This window comes from Cervus elaphus, chromosome 33 (assembly GCF_910594005.1).
Source record: "Cervus elaphus chromosome 33, mCerEla1.1, whole genome shotgun sequence".
In the NCBI taxonomy this organism is placed as follows: Eukaryota; Metazoa; Chordata; class Mammalia; order Artiodactyla; family Cervidae; genus Cervus; species Cervus elaphus.
The window spans coordinates 54719348-54742569 of NC_057847.1; the positions used below are offsets into that span (position 1 = coordinate 54719348).

At 39.8% G+C, this 23222-nt stretch overlaps 1 protein-coding gene across 2 annotated transcripts in view; it reads right to left on the reverse strand.

Annotated features, from left to right (window-relative positions):
* Nucleotides 1-18656: 18656 nt before the first annotated feature.
* Nucleotides 18657-23222, reverse strand: part of ARHGAP15 (Rho GTPase activating protein 15) — a 677227-nt gene continuing 672661 nt past the window's right edge. For both annotated transcript variants that reach the window (XM_043894414.1, XM_043894415.1), the window contains exon 14: nucleotides 18657-19012. In XM_043894414.1, coding sequence (XP_043750349.1) covers nucleotides 18841-19012 — 172 coding nt within the window. In that variant the 3' untranslated portion in view covers nucleotides 18657-18840. The remainder of the gene's footprint in view (nucleotides 19013-23222) is intronic.

The window sequence follows — 23222 nt, forward strand, 5'->3', positions numbered from 1 at the left end:
AGTCTGAGGCAAATTTGACAAAGTGGTAACATTCTGCAGTTGGGTGGGTTGATGCTTGTTTATTATATTTTTCTTTATAATTACTGTACTTTCAAAATTAAAAAAGAAACTTAGTTAAGAGCTTTCTATACCTGTGGTCTGTGGGGTACTTAAGGAATTGATTCATAAAATATAATGTCCTTGTATTTAAATCAGGGGTTAACTAATTCAATTTGGCATCTATCTTTATGATTCTTGGGTGGGCTTCCTTCTGGCTGGCGTCTGTGTTTTTGGGTCAGACTGAAGTGGTGTGGAATGTGGAAATAGGACGGAAAACATCTGTGCACTGACTCAAATATCTCTCCTCTGTTCCTCCAGGGTTGGCTCTTTTCCTCCTGACTTAAGAGTGGCAAAAATAACAAATGTCGTTTATTGAGGACGTACTACATGTTAGGGACTCTGTGTACAGTATCTCATCAATGCTCACAGCAACTCATTGAGGTGGATATTATCACTCTTGTTTTACAGGCAAGAAGACTAAACCTTGGAGATGACTTGTGCCAGACCACGCAGCCAGAAGGACAGACGATGGAGATAGAGGTCAGAGTTAAATTTATCTGACCCAAAACTGGGGGTTTTCTCTTCTACAACTTTACCTATTTCTTTTTGACCAAAAATGCCTCTTTAACTTCTAGAGTTTTCAAGTTGTGCTTCGAGTTTAAAAGCTGCCTTCCTTTCATTCATGCCCTTGGTCAATAATCTATCCCTTTCAGAAAAGACATATTTAAACTGAGCTGAGCTTCATCTTTAAGAGATGAGATGCAGAGTCATATTATTTAGTAGCCACCATCTCTGCTACAAACTGGAATTTCATGGATGAAAAACAGGGTAAAATCAGAGTTGAAATTTTATTTTAGTTACACACACCACTTATACATGTGTGTATTTATGTATCTGTAATACAGATATATTTGTATATACGTACATGGGGGAGTGTCTATGTATGTCTTAAGAGAGTTTGGCAAAAGATGTCAAAGGAAAGTGGGGGAAATTTGAAGGAATAAATAAGTACTACTAAGAACTGTACTCATAAAATTTTGGATTTGAGCTAATCAAGGCTGAGCCTTGTGAAACAGACAAGATTTGTTTTCTCAGGATCTATTTATTATTATTTCTTTGTCATTCTAAGTAGCTAGAGCAGTGTTTCTGCCTATAAATTTCTTGAGTGAGTGACATGTTTCGACATCCATCCCCCATGTGGGACCCTGTCCTTCATCTCACTCACACACCCCACCACTGATATTTCCATGCTCATCTAGGGGTGCTGGAGCCCACCTTGCAATACCCAACCTAGGTACCAGGTCCCACTCACCAATGTTCCCTTAAAGATGAATCAGCCTTATTGCTTCCTGGTGAGAAAAGCAAATCCGGGCAACTGCACCCTTTAGTGTAAAATGGGCAATATCTTCTCTGTTGCAAGTAGCACATTTTCATTTTTCCCTTCTATTCTCATATTTTATTTAATGTTATATTCTCATATTTTATTTAATTTTAAAAAAACTTTTTATTTTATATTGGAGTAGAGCTGATTAACAATATTGTGTTAATTTCAGGTACATAGCAAAGTGATTCAGTTTTATGCATACATGTATCTATTCTCTTTCAAATTCTTTTTCCAATTAGGTTGTTATATACTATCAAGCAGAGTTCCCTGTGCTATAGAGTAGATCTTTGTTGGTTATCAATTTTAAATATAGAAGTGTACACGTGTCAATCCAAAACTTCTTAACTTTAAAGGGTTGTCTCATTTACCTCCCCTCACCCCCATGATAACTTTATGTGAGTTTCAGGCAAAACGACATAAAAAAAAAAAAAACAGGGAAAAAAGATCTTTCTATGTGTCTCAGAGCAGGTACGTTGCTGCTTTTTCTCAGTTTGTGTGTTAACAATTCTGTTATTCAGAACACCGTGTTGGATCATATCAGGACACTGAGAAATACATGACCATGGTTTTTTCTGAAAGAATGTATTTTGTCTTTCACTGCTGATTGGAAATAGAGGGTTTTGTAATGAAAGCAGATAAAGAACATAGGTTAGAGATAATGAGAGCAGGCAAGAAGGGTGTGATTTCTTTTTAAGTTGTAGCATGAAACTGAAAAATATAAGAAAGAGAAAAAAAATTTTTTAATTAAGGTATAGTAATTATCAACTTGAATCAATGGAAAATAACACTTTACATGAACGTATATAGGTGGTGGTTTTCTTTCATTTACAGCTGAGATGTCATTTTGTTCAATTCCTTGGAATGTCAGCCTTTAAAACATATATATATATATATATATATGTAGACCAGAATAACAGTGATAGAAACAGTTAACTGTAACACCACAGGCTTTTTCGAAGCATTCTTTAGGATTTTGAAGATTTTAAATGGTAACAAAAAATCAAATTCATGGATATAGATGGCAGTTCTGTAAGTCATTTTTGTGCTCACCTGGGGGAGGGATTTGCTTATAGAAGTTTTAAATAAATAATCTAAATGGAAAGGAGAGATTAGATCATAGGATGGAAAATTTGGGGGATTATATACATCTTTTCTGTGGCCTTTCTTTTTTATTCCTTCATAGATATGCTCGATGGTTACTTCATGGTGGGAATAGCATAGACATTATTAGGCCTCAGATTTACTTAGAAAGGTAAATAAAGCTCTTCTCTATTGCCAAGTAAGTTAAAATGTACTAGAGCCTATTAACTTTGGTATATTGGAATAATTTCTGGCAGTTTCTATTTTTTTTTGGGTATCAAGTCCATTTGAGAGTAGTGGTCAGTCATGGTAATCCCTCCCCCAGTCTTGCTCATAAAAAGTGATTTATCTTTTATACTTAAATGTTCTGTGAATTGATTGATGGTTAGGTAAGATAATTAATGAAAAGTCACTTCTATCTGATATAGTTTCATTTTACTTTCAGCATAATTTCTGGATGCAGTGATTGTGTAACAGTAGCTTTTCAGGTATCTGTTTTTATTAAAAAAATATTACCATTGAAATGAGATGCTGTCTGGGATTTGCTTTACAATTCTCAAGGGAAAAAAGTAGCAGAAAAGATTAGAAAAATGTCGGTACTTAAATTTAGTCAATGACTACTTGGAGCTTTATTATACTCTCTATCTTCTTTACAGTATGTATAAAATTTTCCTTCTGCATTCTTAGCTACAATTTACCTGTGAATATTTTTTTTCTCTCATCAGCTATTTGGTTATCCTGAAATATTACTCATATAAGAGTCAGAATACTTGATTTACTTCCTTTATACATCAATTTTCAGAATACTGTTCTATTTTCTAGGTATGTCTTGTTTTAGAGAGAATTTTAAAATTTACTTTTAGAGAATTTTTGTTTCTTGTTTTACTTGGTTTTTTAAAAATATATTTGATATCTTTAAATCCATTTCCGTTATTACACATTTTGATGCCCAAGTTATCCCATCTTAGGTCAGTGGGAAGCTCTTCAGATTGGCTCTTGCGTCTTTTTGGCACAATCACACTCGTCTCTGGTGGCTTTCTTGTCTTACAGCAGAACGAGAAGCCCCAGAGTCATCTCATGCACTTTCTGTCCAAGAACTAGAATCTGTCATGTCTCCACAAGCTCAGGACATTTTCTTCTCAGCCCCTCAGGAGGGGTCTGCCTGTTCTAACTGCAAGGAGGAGACACTGTGAAGGAAGGGTGTGCTGTACTGGGCTAAGGCACTTCAGTCGTGTCCAGCTCTTTGTGACCCCATGGACTGCAGCCCGCCAGCCTCCTCTGTCCATGGGATTCTCCAGGCAAGAGTACTGGGGTGGGTTTCCATGCCCTCCTCTAGTGAAGGAAGGTTACACTGTGAATATTTGTTAGCAGATATAGGAAAGTTTCTTTGGATGAGCTGCTGCCAGACATCATGGCTTATTCTTGTGGGTGGCCCATGCTTCTCACAGACATCACTTAATTATTACAGTAAGTGGCAGGGTGGTAAAGAATCCATCTGCCAATGTAGGAGATGCAAGAAATGCGGGTTCAATGCCTGGGTCAGGAAGATCCCCTGGAGTAGGAAATGGAAACCCATTCCAGTACTCTTGCTTAGAAAGTGCCATGGACAGAGGAGCGTGGCAGGCTCCAGTCCATGGGGTCGCAAAAGGTCAGACACGAGTGAGCACACACAGCACAGTATAAGTCCAGACCAGCCAGCTATCTCTCTTTAACTTGCTCCAGATTTACTCTGGCTTATAAACAGAGATCCTGCTAGCCTCTGTATGTCTCCGTTTCACTGGGTCAGTCTTTGCCCTTCAAATCTTTCTCGTGTCCAACTTTGCCAATAGGATAATTGGCTTCTCAGTTATAGCTGGCTCATATTCTTCCACTCAGTGTCTAAGATAGAGTCGTACTCAAACATCAACACCATTTTCTTCATCCATAATGTTTTCCTGGTAACTTTTTTAGGCATAACTAGAACAAGAGTTATCAAGGAGAGCACACTTCTGATCAAGGATTTGCACACAAAATCTCATTGTCTCATTTCATCCTCACCACAGTCCTACAAAGTGGGTGTTACTGTTCCCATTTTACAAGACCACACTGAGGCTAAGAGAGGTCAAGGATACTCCTTTCAGAAGCTGGGAGTTCCACAGAGGACTCTGAAGCCAAAACTGGAAAATTTATCCACTGTTTAATGCCTCCTTTATCCTCAGGAATGCTAGAGATACAAAGGAACCTAAGACATGGGTTTTCTTCTCAAAGAGTTTATAATCCCAACTGAGAAAGAATCCTCACAGGAAAAATATATCAACACGAAGAAGCATATGACAAGAGACATGTCATTGTTTCCCTTCCAATCCACTTACCCCATGCTGTCAGATTAACTTTACTAAAACGTTTTTGCTCTCATTACCCCCCTGCTTCAAACTTCAGAGTCTCCCCACTGCCTTCAGGATAAAGTCCAACTTGCTTGCTTGGCGTTTCAGGGATTCCCCAATTTGGCCCTTACCTATCTTCTCATGTGTGAAATTCCACTGTGAGCTGGCTTGCTAACCGGGTTTCTAAGCCAAAGGACGCGTCTGGTGCTCTATGCTTTTGTGTCCTAGAAATGTTATCACATAAAGGCATCCAAGTTTTTCTTAGTTCCACCTTTTAGAACAAGATCCACAAACGATGTAAAGTCAACGGTTGCTCTGAACCCTCCTCTGTTAGGACTCTCCATTGTAGCCAAACAGTAGTCTTACCCCCCAAAGGCAACTTCCCCAATTCTGCCTTTGGGTCTTTGCTTATGTTACAACCTTGCTTTGAGGCCTTCATTTCTCCTCACCTGCCTTCCTTTTGGAGCCATTGACATCCTGGAGCCTCCCCGATTTCTAATATGATGTCATTTGAAAGTCCTCACATCTTATTGTTTGTACCAATTACTACATAGAGTCTTAGGTTACCACTTATACATATTTATTGTATTTGGTCTTTTTCTAATTATGAAAGTAACAAATGCTCAAGCAAAAACTTGGGGATGTGCCAGGCACAATGGGAGAAAATTAATTACTGATAGTCTCACAACTCAAAGATAAGCATTGCTAATATTCTGCTGTGTGTGTACATACACACTACAGGATATATATAACAACAATGGTATCACACTGTACTTATGATTTCATAACTTGATCTTTTCTGTTAGCAGAATTTCTCTGGTCAATAGTATTTAAACACATAAATTTTATTTTATTTTTAATTAATTAGTTATTTGGCAGTGTCAGGTAGTTGCCCCATGGCATGTGGGACCTTAGTTCCCTGACCAGGGATTTTATCTGCATCGCAAGGCAGATCCTTCACCACTGGACCACCAAGGAAGTCCCCCCATCGATTGTAAACATCTTCAAAATACCTCATTATATAAATGTTCCTTTGCTTAGTTATTCAAATTTATATTAGTAGATATATTGCTGGTCTACTATGAAAGAGAAAGTGAAAGTGTTAGTTGCTCAGTCACCGCTGACTCTTTGAGACCACATGGATTATAGCCCATCAGACTTCTCTGTCCATGGCGATTCTCCCGGAAAGAATACTGGAGTGGGTTGCCATTTCCTTCTCCAAGGAATCTTCCCCACCCAAAGATTGAACCCAAGTCTCCCGCATTGCAAGCAGATTCTTTACCATCTGAGTCACCAGGGTAGGAAATATATTTTGGACTTCTTAACTTTTTAATGTGGAGGAAATAAGAATATTTGTTCTAAAGGTAGACATACCTAGTTCAAAACCTCTTCCTAGCTCTTCTCCCTTAGGCAATGATAATATCTACATTATATTTCCTCATCTTTGAAATATTCATCAAAATACTGCTATGTCACAGTTTTGTTGCAAGATAACTGGTCCATGGTAAGTCAGTAATAAATGCAGGTTACTGTAATTTCTACTTTTGGGCCTCATGTTTTTCCACCTATGGTGAAAGTGAAGTGAAAGTGAAAGTCGCTCAGTGGTGTCTGACTCTTTGCGACCCCATGGACTATACAGTCCGTGGAATTCGCCAGGCCAGAATACTGGAGTGGGTAGCCTTTTCCTTCTCCAGGGGATCTTCCCAACCCAGGGATCGAACCCAGGTCTCCCGCATTGCAGGTGGATTATTTACCAGCTGAGCCACAAGGGAAGCTCATAACTAGATCATAAATCCTTTATGGGAAATACTTTTATTTCCTGGGGCTCGTGTTTATCGGTTTCCGTAAACCGATAAACTGTCTGTCCATTGTATTGTAATAGGTGGTTAACAGCTACTTGTTAATAATCATAATGATGCCTCAATAGTCACTGACTGCTCACTGGGTAGGGAGTTGCTCTTATAATTGTCCTGGGCAAACCGCAAACTTCTATTGCTTCTCTAAAACTTTTCTTTCCCCATTCAAATGCTCATTTTGGTGTTAATTTTAGTTTCCCAATAATCCACTTTCCCCCTGTGTTCCTTACATCCCAGTTGTTATGCTGATTGGCGGTTGTAGGTGTAGATGGTGTTCTAGTAGCAGGATTTGGGAAGGTCTATGCTACCCCCATGTGATGGCATTTCTAGGGTACTAATGCATGGCACTGGGAAACATATCTTTGGCCGAGCTAGCCAGTTCAAAAGCCAGCTTCACAGCAGAATTTCACACATGCAAATGAACCATTGTGATCCCGGTCATGAAAATTCATGGAATAGTGGCTAGTTCAGTGTGGATGACCTGTCAATTTGGCAGCCAATCATTTAGTTAAACATCCAAATTACTGGCCAGTTACTCCGACGAAAGCTAGTCTTCCTGTTTGTGACTGGGTTCTATGTAATCCTATTAAAAGCAATGACATTCCCTTTGGTTTGTGGCAGCTAATGTGTAGAAGTACCATGCAGGCATAGGACATGTGTCTGGCACAGTTTAAAAGTGGGCATTGTGAGAATGGACTATTTGTGTTACTACTGGATTTATCTTAAAATCCTAAATATCTTTCATTGACTAACAGGCAAAGTATCCTGATTTCATGGGTGCCTCTATTAACTAGTTTCATCAATTGTAAATAGGAGATCCTCTAAGGATTGCATCATCATCTTTCAACATGTACTGACTGATTTTGTTGGATCTATATTTCACTCTTTGGCCCAGCCTGTCCTGTTCTGTCAGGCAATCAGACAGAAACCCATGGAGACTACTCAGAGCCTGGTAGACCTTAGGATCTGACTTGACCCACTTGTAGCTTAATTCAGATGTAAGATAATAGTATTGTTATGCTGGAAAGCGAATCTAGAACAGTAAATCCAAATCACAGACTTCACTGAAAATATAAGGAAAACGTCAGACTTTAAGTGGAGTGAAATGCACACGATCTAGCCTGAAAGTTCTGAGAGTTCAAGTATCGGTTGCAGCCCAGGGATCCCAGGAAGCATGAATTTTAGGTTAAGATGCCTGCCCTGGGTGTGAGAGTGAGGAGCACGAATAGAGAGAGACAGAGGAGAAGCACAGAGAGGAAAAAAAAAAAGAGAAGCAGAGAAACACAAACACAGAGACAGAGGCAGGTTGGAGAGACAGGGAATGTAACTCCAGTTCTCTTAGCGGAGCACACCTTCTCAACACGACGCTCAACTGGATTCTAATAAATGCTTTCCAATGTTTGTAATCCCTCTTTCTTCTGGTGAATTAAATCTCTCACGTGAGAGACACAACATATCCCACACCTGATGGTTTTTGACCTTCGTCTTGAGAAATTCTACAGGGACACAGATTTCATTTTAAAGGCAAGTATGTAGGCTGTTTGAAAACACAGTATTATAGGTTAAAGGACTATATATTTGGCTTTCAAGTGAAAAAGCCTTTTGTGTATACTGAAGACCACTGATTGAATAATTATACTAAAAACACTACTGATTAGGAAGGCTTGTTTCATATATTTTTAAAACAGTGTTTAATATATGTTATATTTTATTCTCACAGTAGCCCTGATGTTAGGTAGGAGAGAAACTGCAATATGTATTTCAAATTTAAAGAAATGGAAGCAGAATGTGTATAGAGACTTTTCTAGAATTACAGATGCACAGTAAAAAAATGAACTCTAGAAACCAATCTTTGATTTTAGGCTGAATCTATATATCCCTTTTGATAGAACACTGATATAACCAGCATAAATCCTTTTGTTTCCTAATACAAAATATATGAATTTAAAATAGTGTTCTCGAAATCGGACAAAATAAGAGAATCATAGAGATTTAGAAGGTAGGCAGTCCTAGAGACGAACACTAATCCGACCTCCTCATAGCAAGGATGAAGCCCTGACCCAGAGGGCTTGAGACAAAAGCAGAACTCGGGCTGGCCTGCGGGAACACACAGAGCTGACAGTCTAATGCCGTGAGGACTTGCCCCTGAATTTCCTGCTTTCGTTGAACTAGGAAGAAGTGAGGTGTAAAAGCATCTATTCTATGGCTTATGTAATTTAGGTTGAATGATCTAGTGATCACCTTGAAATATAGGTGTGAGTCAAATCCGATCCTCTACTTAGACAACGCTCGGAAAGTTTAAAATTTTGATGGTTTCTCAGAAATGGTTTTTATAGGATAATGTATAGTTCCGCACATTCGATTGATCTGGGAACATATAAGGAAATATGACAAATTAACTGCTCTGCTTCTCAGGCTATAATAGAGAATCGTAGGTTAGAATAGGTAATACACATATCAAAGACGGATATATAATATATACATCTACATCTGCTCATCCACATCCATACACACACACACACACACACACACACACACATATATGTATTCATGTGTAAGCATCTATAAAAATTAGGTTTTAGGGGTATTTAAACATTCTTCATTTATAACTTGCTTTTAGGGAATTATTTAGTTATGCAAGATATCACCATATTCAGTATTTTTTTTTAATAATAAACATGTCTAGTCAAAGAAGGCATTAATGAAGCAATTCCCCAAATAAAACAGTCCATGATATCTGAGTTGCAGCAGAGAGAGAGTGTGGTCTTTGTAGTCTAATCAAGATCACAAGACTTGTTTTGAGCGTCTGTCATCTTTAATTTTACGGCACTTCATTTCAGAGTAGGACTGCCAGGGTCACATGCAATTAAAACACAGGCAAGATTTGTCTTGTGAAATCTTAACATAAAAAGTAATGTGTTACTCCATTTTAACTTTTCTACTGAACTCTGTGAACTCACTAATTACTTTTCCCCCCTCTTGTCACCTTTTTGATATGACATGTATTTTATAGAGGAGATAGAAGTTTGGAATTTTTTTTTTTTTGTATCATGCATACGATTGAGGATAACAAAATTAAACCAGAGAAAAAAGAAATTCGTTTTTCAGAAATGCATTAAAAAAAAAAGAAATATCTGAGTACTCCAGCTTCAATTACAAAGAAACTCATTGATTGAATTCTAGGAAATAACTGTTAATCTGCTTAACTAGGGCAGGTAGAAGTGTAATAACGGACCAACGATTTTATGCAGGCCAGGATGGTGAACCAGAGTTTATTCTCTGGGGTGCGGGGCAAAGGGGCTTTTATGTGATTGGCTGTGAAAAGTATTAAAAGCCAGCGCCAACGTGGAGATTTGGAGCACAAGGAGGCTTGTTCCATCTTAGTGATCAGTAAATTGCATAGACCCTTATTAACCTTATTGATAAGGAGCTTAGGGAAGTCCCATTCAGGCCACAATATATTCTTCTTTTTGTTCTCCTGTCTCCGCCTGCGATCCCAGCCGCTTTGTAAGGAGAGCCTTTATGCTGCGCCTCAAAATTCAGCGTGAGTAGCTGCGCCTTTAAGTTACTGCAGCGGAAGGGCTTGCAGAGCAAGCCCATGCACAGGGGCTCAGGGCCTATTGCGCGGGTGTTGCGGACACCTGGAGAATGTTTGCAAATTTTGTGCTTAAAGAATCTTTTATATTGCTTCTCTTTCAATGCAGCTGGGGTCTGTAGGGATCAGGGGATTATTTTTGATACCTGTCGAAAAGAGTTATGTCTACACTGATTTTCCATCCCTCACTACTAATTAACCTTATTGTATACAGGAAACAGTCTATTTAATACCTGCATTCTTTCTGTAAAGCCAAGTAAAATGAAATCCACTGTGAAATCTAGTTAGCGTTTGCCTTTTTGAAGTCATTTTTAAGTTTCCAGTTTTAGTGACTGTGACCTCAGAACTGATAGCTAGAAAAATGGTGAGCTCAGAACAATTTTGGTTCCAATTGTCTTCTTCACCCCCTCCCACTTAAAAGCTGCCTTTCACCTGGACTTGGGAGGAGGCGTTAGGAACGGGCACCTCCAGCTAGACCATCGTTCCCTGGAGTCTTCCTCATTGACCTCTCCCTGGAATTCTAACGCATCTCTTCATCCCCTCACTGGCTGGCCCGCGGTCCCCCGACTCTCTCCTGAGCAGTGGAGCACCTCTATCATTTTCCTTTCAATCAAGGAGGCTTGACTTTGACTAAGAGGCACATCGTGACAAATTTGTGCATCCGCAGTACAAATAGATGCTGAAGCAAAGGAAAGAATCTGAATACTGAAGGGAATCCCATTAGTGGAGTATTTGCGAGGGAAAAAAAGGTAGGGTCTAGCAATACAGAGCAGAAATGAAACTGTGCAAAATGTCACCAAATGATGTGGAAAAATCCACACTTCTTCAAGCATGCTGTGCAATATGGACTCAGAACACACTTTGCTAGTGATGTGAGAATGGTTAGCACAAGTCCTGCTCTTCAAATGTGAGTGTGCCTGTCTCAAATAAACTTGTCAGCTTAAATGGTGCCAGAGGAAAGTGTGGATTTTTCAGACCGATGCTTTGTATTTGCCAGATTTCTTGACTTTAGAGATTTTCATACATGGGTCAAAAAGTCGGTGCTCTCTAGCATTTATCTGACACATAAACCCTATATTTGGCAGAGCAGAGAAGGTGAATGGAAGATGGGGCTGGGTATTCCGGACTTTTCCGGATCTAAAACAGGACTTTTCCAGATCCAAAAGAGAATTTGCATACACAGTAGACTCACATGAGACAGGTGAGCAAACGCATTGGCCCTCTGCTGCTGTGCTTTTGGAAAGAAGTTGTTCTTGTGCACTGAGACTTCAAGAGAGGCAGCTGAAGGCATGTCTGTCTGATGGTCCCTTACAAGTGGGACTAGGAGTCAGTACAGACACTGGTGAGTTGGGACTACATTTATCTTGTGATGACTAGTTGATAAGAAACACAGTGGTGGATCATAGTTTTATTTAATGTTGCTTATGTTCTGGGTGCTTGTCTTGGTTCATTCATCCAACAAGTGTGCGGTGAGCACCAACTCTGGGTGTAGTATTACCTCTCTCCCTCACTGCTTTCCTAACACTCTCCTAATTCAGTGAGGAGCGTTCTGTAGAATCCAGCTGATGGCTTAAGAATTTCATAGACCCTGAAGTCTTCACTTCAAGCATAAGATAGCAAAAATCAGCTGGATGAGTCTACAAGGGATGTGTGTGTGTATGTGTGTGTGTATCTTTCTGCCAGGTCTCTCACCAAGACAGCTAGACATTTTCATTTTGACAACACTGCTACAGAAAATTGTCATCTTTTTGGTGCAAGATGTTCACTGTATGCTCATCGTTTGGATGATTCAGGATCGCTCTCCGGCGGCATGTTTTGATGCCTGCCTCTTTTTCAATTATATCTAAGAGGAAGACTGTTGAGGACCCATTTTTTTTTTTAATGTTGCACAGGACTCCTAAAGGGTCATATTTAATTTCAATACGATATTAGGCAGTATGATATGGATGATAACAGGACATTGACAAATACAATCCAACACAGGATAATATGATGTAATGTAGAGTAGAAGCCACACAAAGTACTTTAAAAAATGTGGGATAAGAGGCTTCCATGCCCTCCTTCCCATGATGTAGTGACACGGTCAGTACAATGTAGGAAAATGAAATGATACATGAATATTAAAATTATAATAATAACAAAAATGAGATTTAGCCATCTACTCATAACAACAAAGGTACTCCGTATTTGGGGAAATACATAATATCCCTTTTGTTCTTTCATGGAAATTAGTATGAAAGTGAAACTCTCACCAGGTGTTTTAACAGGGGAGTTAACAGGTACACACATCTGGGCTGTAAATATGTAGGGTGTTTATTTGTTTACATTCATCATTTTTTTTTTCCCTGCATGAGTGAACCCATGGTATAGTGGTTAAGGCAGGGGCCTTTGAAGCCATACTAATTTAGATTCAGATACTAACCTGACACTAACTTCATGAATTTGGGTAACTTCATTATTTTCCCCCTCAATTCTCTCAAGTATAAATCAGGAATAACAATTGTACCTCCTTCCATAGAGTTATGAAGATAAAATACGGCTACATTTATACAGTGCATTTCCTTAACAAGCACTCAAGACATGTTAGCTAATCAAAAATCAGTCATTCCAGGATGAGTTTCTCTTGGTGGTCCTCTGAGTGACCAGGGAGGCAGCATTACCTGAAGATAAGGGAGGGAGAAATCAGAGCAAGTGAGATAGAAGTGACCTTATGATTATCTGGGGATCATACTGGAGGCAGAAGATGATTGCATGCATGTTCCTCTGACTCGGGTATAAGTTGGTCCAAATATCTTAAGACATTACTGTCAAATGTCAAATCATTGTCAGAATATCAGTATCACCCCTACCCCAGGCCCAGCAAAATGCCAATGGAAAGGGGCCTGCTATGAGAGTCCTATGTCCCAGGACTCTGCACGGAGCAGTCATAATTCAGAGGTGGTAGGTGAAACTCAGAAATGCAACTGGATGATACTCCTTAATGTTGATTTCCATAGCTTTTGCCACTGTCTGAATTCAGATCTGCGTTAATAGTACTATGGCAATTATCTTCTGTCAGTGGTGCCTATAATTTCTTTCAGCTCCAAGATCTACTTCATAAAGTTGCCAGGAAAATCTTTATAGCTCTGCTAAAGTCACTTTGCTGCTAAACAAACTTTCAGGGTCTTAAAATTGACTATGGACTTAATATAAAACCTCTTGTGTATGCCATCCAAGGCTTTTTGGAGTCTGGTCCCAACTTTTCTTCTCATCATTTTCAGAAGACCATATTGTTAATTTTTACTCAATAAGCTGGAAATACATCATCTGTCTCCTGGAGGGATACCTTCTAATTCCATGGTGTATTACCAGTTTTAATATCCTTTACATAATTCCCTTAGACAGTCTTAAGAAGCGAGATAAGGCAAGTAAAATTCTGTTTTATAAATTGAGAAACTGAGGTCTTTCCTGGTGGCTCAGTGGCAAAGATTCCACCTGCCAAGGCAGGAGACACGGGTTTGACCCCTGATCTGGGAAGATCCCACACCAGAGGAGCGACTGAGCCTATGTACCACAACCACTGACCCTGCGCTACAGAGCCCGGGAGCTGCAACTACTGAAGCCCTCAGCGCCCTAGAGGCCGTGCTTCTCGACAAGAGAACCCACTGCAGTGAGAAGCACGTGCCCCCCAACTAGAGTAGCCCCTGCTCACTGCAACTAGAGAAAAAGCTATGAGGCACCAAAGACCCAGCATGTCCAAGAATAAAATAAATAAATTTTTTTTAAAAATGGAAACATCGGGACACAGAGGAAGTAAATAATTTGCCCAGGATCTAAATAGCAAGTTCTTCTAAGTGCTTATTTCTTAGCCTGCTCATTTTCTGCTCTCATCCATTGCTCTGGCTTATCTACATATCCCCACTGTTTGCTTCGTATGCTACCATTTTTCCTGGGGAGCTGGCTTTACAACATCACAAGGTTTAACAACACTGTTGAACAAAAGTGGAAGTCCCTGGGCTGAGTCAGCTTAGGTATGTTTTGTTAGGTGCCCTTAAAAATCAATTTTCACATAAGTTTCTGGCTTTTCATGAAAGATCTGAAGGTCTGCTAGTGTGGTGTCCATGTGCCCACGTAAGCAGCATTAGCTTGAGCTGAGAAGTCAGCCCTGCTGTCCAGGAGTCCATCTTGAATTTTCCACAGGTGTTGTTATTCTTTAGTCACTAAGTTGTGTCCGAATCTTTGTGACCCTATGGATTGTAGCCCGCCAGGCTCCTCTGTCCATGGGATTTCCCAGGTACGAATACTGGAGTGGGTTGCATTTCCTTCTCCAGGGAATCTTCCCGATTCGGGGATTGAACCCTAGTCTCTTACATTGCAGGCAGATTCTTTACCCTCTGAGTCACCAGGGAAGCCCTCCTCTGGTGTTACTACTTCCTAATACCTTAAGTCTGCTCTTTGCAAATCGCTTACATTATTGGCTGGCCCTGATAAGCAGCCCTTGGTTCAAGAAAAAGACTCATTTAATTTAAGGTGATACATTTTAACTGAGGAAATAATATGTGATTATTATGTTTGAAGAAAGTTTTCTTTTTTGGTTGTTGTTGTTGCTTTTTCATATTGTGATTTGAATTTCCCAGGAGAGAGCTGATATTGTTTTGGTTTTATTTCTCATTTTTGACAACAGAGCAATTTGACCCAGAACTCTATAGTGACAGTCCTTTTGGATGAAAATCTTTGCAGGGCCTTTTAATTAGGAATTGACAGGGTGATTAACTTATAATTCACAAAAAATAAATGTGGAAAAGAGAAGTACAGGTCAATTTCTAGCTGTGTTAAACTGTAAGGACAGCACCATTGGCAAGTGATTGTTGCCTTTTAACAGCTTTTCTAATTTTTCTTAATTGGATCCTTTGTTTTCTAATTGGATAGAGAGAACTATCATATGGCTTTCAATTACTAGCTGTGACATGGTGATCCTGTCATATGTCACATACTAAGTAAAGTCAGACTTATAACATATAGGATGGAAAAAAAAAAACCATCCCCAAGAAGCTTTTTTGTGTGAATAAGAAAGAGAGGCAAGCTCTTGCGTCCTGGGTGGGTAAGGTGCTGCAATGGGCCACACTAAATAGCTTGATTTTCCAGGACCCCTGTTTTAGGGTTCTGTTATGTTAAGGTTATAATTTCTTTAAAATCCTTGCTCATCATAACATATAAATGCTTCTGAGAATGTAAGATTATCTCTTGCATTCCTGGAAAATGTTAAAAGGTATACACACATACACATATAAACGCAAACATGAGAAATGCCCTGTCCTACAAGTACTTTGTTTCTTCTGCCCACTGATGAATTTAGAGATTATCTTTCTAAGAAACAAAGTTTCTCATTTTACAGCTTCCATTGGATCTCTGCTGCCTACAGGATAAAATCTAAATATTTTATTATGTCCTATTCCTGTGTGCTCAGTCTTTGTGAGTCTATGGACTCTAGCCCGCCAGGCTCCTCTGTCCATGGGATTCTCCAGGCAAGAATACTGGAGTGGGTTGCCATTTCCTCCTATAGGGGATCTTCTCAACAGATCAAACCTGCATCTTCTGAGGTTCCAGCTCTTCAGGCGGGTTCTTTACCACTGAGCCACGGGGCATGCCCATTATGTCCTATGTCTGACTCCAATTCTGTTCTCCAAAATTGTCAGGCATGTGCATCACCGTGAGCTGCTCACTCTTTCTTGGAGATGTTAGGTCTTTCAGCACTCTCCTCATGCCACTCCTGCTTGCTAGTATGTCATCTACATTGGGGGAGGGGTTAATTTTATTCAGTTGATCAAGATTAGACTGAATGGGTTCCCTTCCTAGTGAAGCTTCACCTGACTCCCCTAGGCACAATCTGCGTTTTGGTTCTCTGTCAACTACTGAACTTCCTAATGTACTAAATTCTGTTCATTCATTCAAAAATACTTTTTGATCAAATCAACTGGAAAATATACTTTTTGACCATCTCTCTGTAGAGATGCTGAAGCCTGGGGCGGCATGGTTACCAAGATGGCTGAGTTCCTAATCTGGTATCGATCGAACTGTCTCCCTTACCGGGCTGTGAAACTGCTGAGTGTATTAATATTTGCCTTACTTTGTATTCGATCAGTAGAGTCTAAACTTGCACCTGGCTCAGATAAGTTGCTTAAGAAATGCTCATCATCTTTTAAGGTCTTCATGATGGAAAATGTTGGTCAGTTTTTATAAAGTCGAACCCCTTATTGAGGCAACCCAGTATACCTACAGTCTTGGCTTTTAACTTGGAATAGTTGATAGGAACACTGGTGCTGTCTCTGAGATGTTATGGGATCTAATGACCTTTCAGTGTAACTCTTTATACCTTTAGTGTGTATAAGTCAGAAGGGCACTTTGACTCAGCACCTTGGAATGGTCTTCTCCCAGAGAGGAAACCTAGTCTCTGATTAAATGCCCTTAGCAGGCACAGGACACAGCTGGGGTTTAAATCAGGCTAAATCCCATCAGACTGGAAATCAAGAAGCTGCTGCTTTTGAAGATTATAAATCTGGAAGGCAGCAGAGGTGAGGGGCTGTGGGTCCCTGCTCCAAGCAGAATGCCTCTTCTCTTTGGCTCTTGGTGCTGCTTCTCTCTGACTCTTGCTCCCAGAATTACTTTAAATATGGACACAGGAAGGGATAAGATTTTAACACTGGGACTACTAAACCTAGTCCTTCCCGCTTCAAAAGTAATTAAAGAAGAAGTAATGAAAGTCCTGGAGGAGACCTTATTGAGAATATGGAATGCCATGGAAATGAGCACTTGAATGCCGGAGACTCCTTTCATGTCTCCATGTTTTCCCAAAAGACATAAGCACAACGTGGAATAAAAGAAGAGCTTGAAGCTGGCAAGTCTGTCAGCTCACTGTTTACCAGTGACTTTAGATCATGGGGTTCTGTCTCGTGTGACTTTCCTTGGCTTTGTGGTATTTCTATACATCCCACTTGATGAAACCACACTTCAGCATTTATTGTGGTCACTTGTGTTTTTGGGCATATGCCGACTTACTGGCGCCATTGCCAAAAGGAAGACATTCAACAGGGGCGAGGGAAGCCTCTCCTTCTTCAAGCAGCGCCGTGGATGTGGGAGCTGTGTGAACATCTGGCTTTCTATTGAGCAGTTTCTCTCCTCTCCTGTACACCCTATCTATGCAGACAGCCCAGGCCTCTGAGCTCCTTATGCTGTAAGTGTTTGCTATTGGGTCCATGCTTCACGCATTTTATTTACATGCTTTATTTTTCATTTTATGAACAAATCGATACTAGACTTACTCTTTATCACACTGGATTAGTTTTATTTATTCCATTTGAATTTGATTAAAAAGCTGTCAAACATAAGTCTACATTTTTATCAGCAGAATACTTTCACAAAACCAGTATGAGATGTGTTCAGCTAGAACATAGTTTTCAAAATAAAACAATGTTTGATATATTCTAGACAGTTACCCTTTTGTTTATCCATGACAACTGAAGCTAACCATCAAATGGATAAAGCCATCCAAGTTTAGTCAAGTAATCTTTGGGGCATATTAAAAAAAAAAAAACCTTTTTAAAAAAAGTTCTTTCTAGATGGATTTAATGTAATTCACCAATAAAGCATCCTCAGAAGCATAATAAAAATTCTACATAAAATGACATAGCCAGGGAAAAAAAGGAAGATATACAGTTTGATGAAGATTCAAAATGGATGTTAACATTAAAAATGAGCATGCAGTTCCTGTATAATATAAAGATCAAAATTGCAAGGCACTAATTTTGCTTCTAGTTTATAAGACAGTATGTTTATGGGACTGCTAATAGTATACGTAAAAAACATATCCAATGGCAAATGTTTTGAACTGTCATTTGTCTTCAGAAAAATTGCCATTCTACATGTATTTGTAAATTTCAGCATCTAGCACCAAGGATGGCTGGACTAGATTTACACTTACAAAAGTGTTCTTGAAAGATGAGGTATGTCTATTTTGGTTGAAATCCTGATTTCTTTTGTTATGTTTAAAAATTATTCATTTGTGTCTTGCCCCCTCTTTCAGTTCTGCTTGTATACCTGGGGGTGTTTGAACACAGGCCTGAGGCGGCCAGGGTGTTCACCTGTGTGAACACATACCCGTCCTCTCGGGCACATTCACACTCACTCACATATCTGCACATACACAAGCACACGTGCAATGCCCAAGAGTCTCATTAAGGCTATTTTTGGATATGCTGTGTCCTCTGCACACTATTTGACAGTGTAGAGCATCCATAATGTATGCCTAGAAGTGCTGGAAGGCATAGCAGTGAAGGGGTTAATGTAGAAGACATATAGGCAAATATTGTCAACTATTTTATTCAAATGTTTGGAACTTAAACACAAAATCGTCATTAAGTTTTCACAAAATGAGGCATCTGTCGCTTGAAAGGAAAAAAATATTTCAGAAATATGTTTACAGAAATGTAAAAATATTAGGCATCGAGACAGATGTGAGCGCACTCAGTAGCTCGCCGTGTCTGTCAGTCAGCTGAAGATCCTGTCGTATTCGCTCAGCATCAGCTCAGCGATCTGATTCTGGTACACCATATGCACCGCCATGTTCCCCGACTCGTTTTCGGCTCGCAGAAGGGTGGGTCCAAACACAATCCCTAGGCTTTGAGTGGACATGAGGTTCTTGGATGCTCTGGCCACTATCCTATGGAGAGAGAGAAAGCAAAAAGACCCAATGGAGTTTAAATAAAAACTTGTGACTGTTTTTGAATTGTAAAGTTCTGTGTTCTTGAATTCTTTTTCTCTCTTAAATTTCAACTTAAAGAAGGAAAGTAAGGGCAGAGATTGGCTTTGACCAAACAGAGAATGTGACACCAGCAAAACCAATTTTAGATTTCAGGAAAACACCTACAGTAACATTATTTAATCTACTCCTTATGCTTTATTGGGTGGAAATAGAACCTATGACTTTCAAGGGAAGGATTCTATCCTCATAGTACTTAGCCACTATGGGTGCTCAATAAATGTGGAATGAATAAATTACAACAATTACTGTGACAGTTAACAAGATTCAATCTTTGAAGTGGCTAGAGTCAATGGAGGAAACAGGTGAGACATGCATAGTACAGGTAAGAAGCCAGAGATGCAAAAAATAGAACAATATAGGCATAATTTATGAGTAGAAACAAGAGCTGAAAAAAATAGTTAAATTCTTAGTGATTAGTGTGAGTAAAGTATTCCTGAAAAATGCTATTTGTACTCTGTTTTGTAGAAAGTGCTAAGTTGTGTCTGACTCTTTGCAACCCCATGAACTGCAGCATGCCAGGCTTCCCTGTCCTTCTTCCAGAGTTTGCTCAAACTCATGTTCATTGAGTTGGTGATGCCATCCATCCATCTCATCCTCTATTGTCCCCTTCTCCTCCTGTCTTCAGTCTTTCCCAGCATCAGGGTCTTTTCCAATGAGTTGGCTCTTTGCATCAGGTGGCCAAAGTATTGGAGCTTCAGCTTCAACATCAATCCCTCAGGGTTGACTTCCTTTAGGATGGACTGGTTTGATCTCTTTGCAGTCCAAGGGACTCTCAAGAGTCTTCTCCAGCACCACAATTTGAAAGCATCAATTCTTCAGCGCTCAGCTTTCTTTATGATCCAGCTCTCACATCTGTACGACTACCAGAAAAACCATAGCTTTGACTATATGGACCTTTGTTGGCAAAGTGATGAACATTTAGGTGTATAACAAGTATCCCCACCCCTTTCATTCAATAAAATACAGAAGCCTGTAGCATTTGCACAGGAAAAAAGTCCCACTGGAATCAAAGAAATGTTTTTTTGTGTGAGGACTGTGAAGACTTGCAATACCAATGAAACATTAGGATGTGGTTTTATTAATGGTAGTGCCTTGCCTGAATCAACATGGGACTCTTAAAAAGAAATTAAAGCCCCATCTTCTATGTGGAGGCTTTAAAATAAAACAAAACAATGCTTATTCTCACAATTGAGGCCTCCTTGGTTTTATATTAAAATTTGGGAGAGTGGGGATTTAGTGATGTAAGGAAAAAAGGGAAAGCATATGGAAGGACAGGGTGCTAACAAATACTAAACTCTGCATTCTTCCAGACCCCCCAACCCAAGGGAAATCTGAGCACAGAGAACATAGTGAGGCAAGGGAACACCACTACAGAGCAGTGGGGTCTCTGTTCTCAGGGCCCATTGGAGCCCTGCTTGTCCTCTAGAGGACTCTGTGTCTGGTCTGTGTGGGCTGACCTAGTCTCCACGCATGGAGGCAAGAGGAAGAAGACTTGTTCTCTTTGCATCCCTCCACAAACCTCCATCAGGGCCATTTCTGTGAAAAAGGCCCTGCCTTCACTCTCCTGAAAGGCGCTGAGAAAGGCTAATGCCTTCCATTTGGGGCTTCCCACAGCACAAATTCCTGACCGGCAAGATGTCCTTGATTTGGTCAATGTCAATAGTAAGAATTATTCTAAGCAAGTTTATTTTACTTATTACTTAGGTTTGAAAATGGAAGTATCATTGATTTCATTGTAAGCAATTTTATTGTCTCACTTGATCCTCATAATAATCCCATGAGGTTGTTGTTGTTTAGTTGCTCAGACGTGTCCAAATCTTTGTGATCCCATGGACTGCAGTACACCAGGCTTCCCCGTCCTTCACTATTTTCTGGAGTGCTCAAACTCACGTCCAATTCTATTATTAAGCCCTTTTTACAAATAAGAAAACTGAAGCCAAGAGTGGTGAAGTGCCCGATGTCACACAGAACTGAGGCTCGAACCCAGGCAAGCAGGCTGCAGCGCCCATGGAAACATCACTGCCCTGGTGTGTGTTATGGCTCCTATGCTTAGTAATTGGCTGACTTGTCTCTCTGCCATTCTCCACATGGTTATAGATCCTTCCATAAGAGGGTCTGGATTTTTATTCCACACTGTAGCATTGTGATTGACAGTCTGGTTACAATGGATTCATTGTGGGCAAAATGACTCTTAAACTTGGACTAAATATTCAGGATATTCTGCCTCCCATTTTCACTTTTCTTCTTCTTTATATGAAAAGTCTTCATACCTGTGAGTATGTTGGCGTGACTACATTTCTGGAAGGGATTCTCATATTTTAAAGTATTGGTGTGTTATCGGAGACATCAAGTTTAAAGTTTCCTTTGGAATATAGAAACTGCACCACTTGCTACTACATTTACCAAATGTCTGTAGAATGATTTTAAAACATTCTCCTAACCCGGAGGAGGGAAAGATGGAGTGGGGCTATGCTTCCCTTTAACACACCTATTTACCTTGGCTTAAAGTCTCTCTTGAGCTTCTCCCAGAGCTCTTCATTACAAAAATCACTAGTAAGATTCATTGAGAAGGAAAACAGATTTTCTCTCTTGGATCTAAAGTAATACCGTCTTGTTCGGTGCTCTATAATGATCTAGATGGGTGGGATGGGTGTGGAGGTGGGTAGAAGACCCAAGGGGAGGGGATATATGTGTACATACAGCTGAGTCACTTTGTTTTACAACAGAAATTAACACAACATTGTAAAGCAACTATACTCCGATAAAAAAAAAATAAAAGTAGTATCTTTTTTGGAATACTAACTTCTTCATTGACTCTGCCGCAATAACAGTAAATTTGTTAAACAAATATGGAAAGAGATAACATAACTGATCAATTAACTGAGTAACTATTAGGTAAAAGTTGCTTTCACAACATTACCCATTGGTACCGAAGTTCCAAGCTGATGAGAGTTATCTAGCAGAGAACAGGGCTCAGAGGTCATAGAGCATGAAGTTGGTAGAATTAAAAGTAAGACACTATTCAAGTATGAAGGTGAATGACTGATATAGGCTCAACAGAGTAGAAGAGGTCTGGGAATCCAGGGAGACTGAAAAGGGAAAGGAAGAATATAAAGACAGATAGAGATAGAGTTTCCTAGTTAATAATGGCTATCATTTCAGTCAAAACAGGAACAATGAGATTTGGGGTCGCTGGGAGCCAAAAGTGTCTCTGATTACAGAGGAGCCTGGTGGGTAACAGTCCAAAGGGTTGCAAAGAATTGGACATGATTGAGCGAGTGAACCCACACCCTCAAGGGGAGGCTAGAAATCAAGGGAGGTCCAAAAGCAGATTCCTGGAGGGGACGATCATGGCTGTCAGGAGGTTATGGAGGTAGAAACTGGAAGAGGTCTATGGTGTCTGGAGGAACTGGGGTGACTGGAGGGGTAACTCAGCCCAACCTGAAAGACACAGCTGGTGGGACTCCATCTGTGGGGAGAGTAAAAGGATGCAGAAAGGGGACTGGATTATTTATAAAGTGTCCCAATGTTCTTTATATTTTTCCTACTCAGCCAAAGTCCTGGCCTGAGAATCCAGAGCAAGACCCAATCCAGAGAAGAAACCAAGGCTGAGCTTCAGTGGAGTGAAGAGCAGGAGGCGGAGCAGCTATCAGAGGCCCCCCTCAGGCAAAGGTTTCTCTCTCTTGGCCGGTGGATCATGGGAGGGACTCCTAAAACGGATTTCTGCCAGTTCATCAGTTTCCTGAATTTGCCCTTTGTCAAATGTTCATTTTGTGCTCTTCATGTGTAAATGCAGAACATTCATTCCATCTCAGTCTGTGTCATTTGTATCCATTTCTCTGCGCACTTTCCATGTGATTTTAATAAAAACAGTTTTAACTCACGGGTGCTTTCAAGTAATCCTGTTACAAGTAGATTTTACCAAATAATATATAGTTCTGTATTCTTGTTATACTTGTATTACTGCAGGTTAAATTTTCCTAGCAGTTTGGAATTTTTTCCTAAGTTTGGGAAAATTAAGTAACTTGCAATAACACTTAGAGAAATCAAATGTAGTTAAGAAAGGTTAAGAAAATGTGGATGTATATTATACAGAATTCATACTATC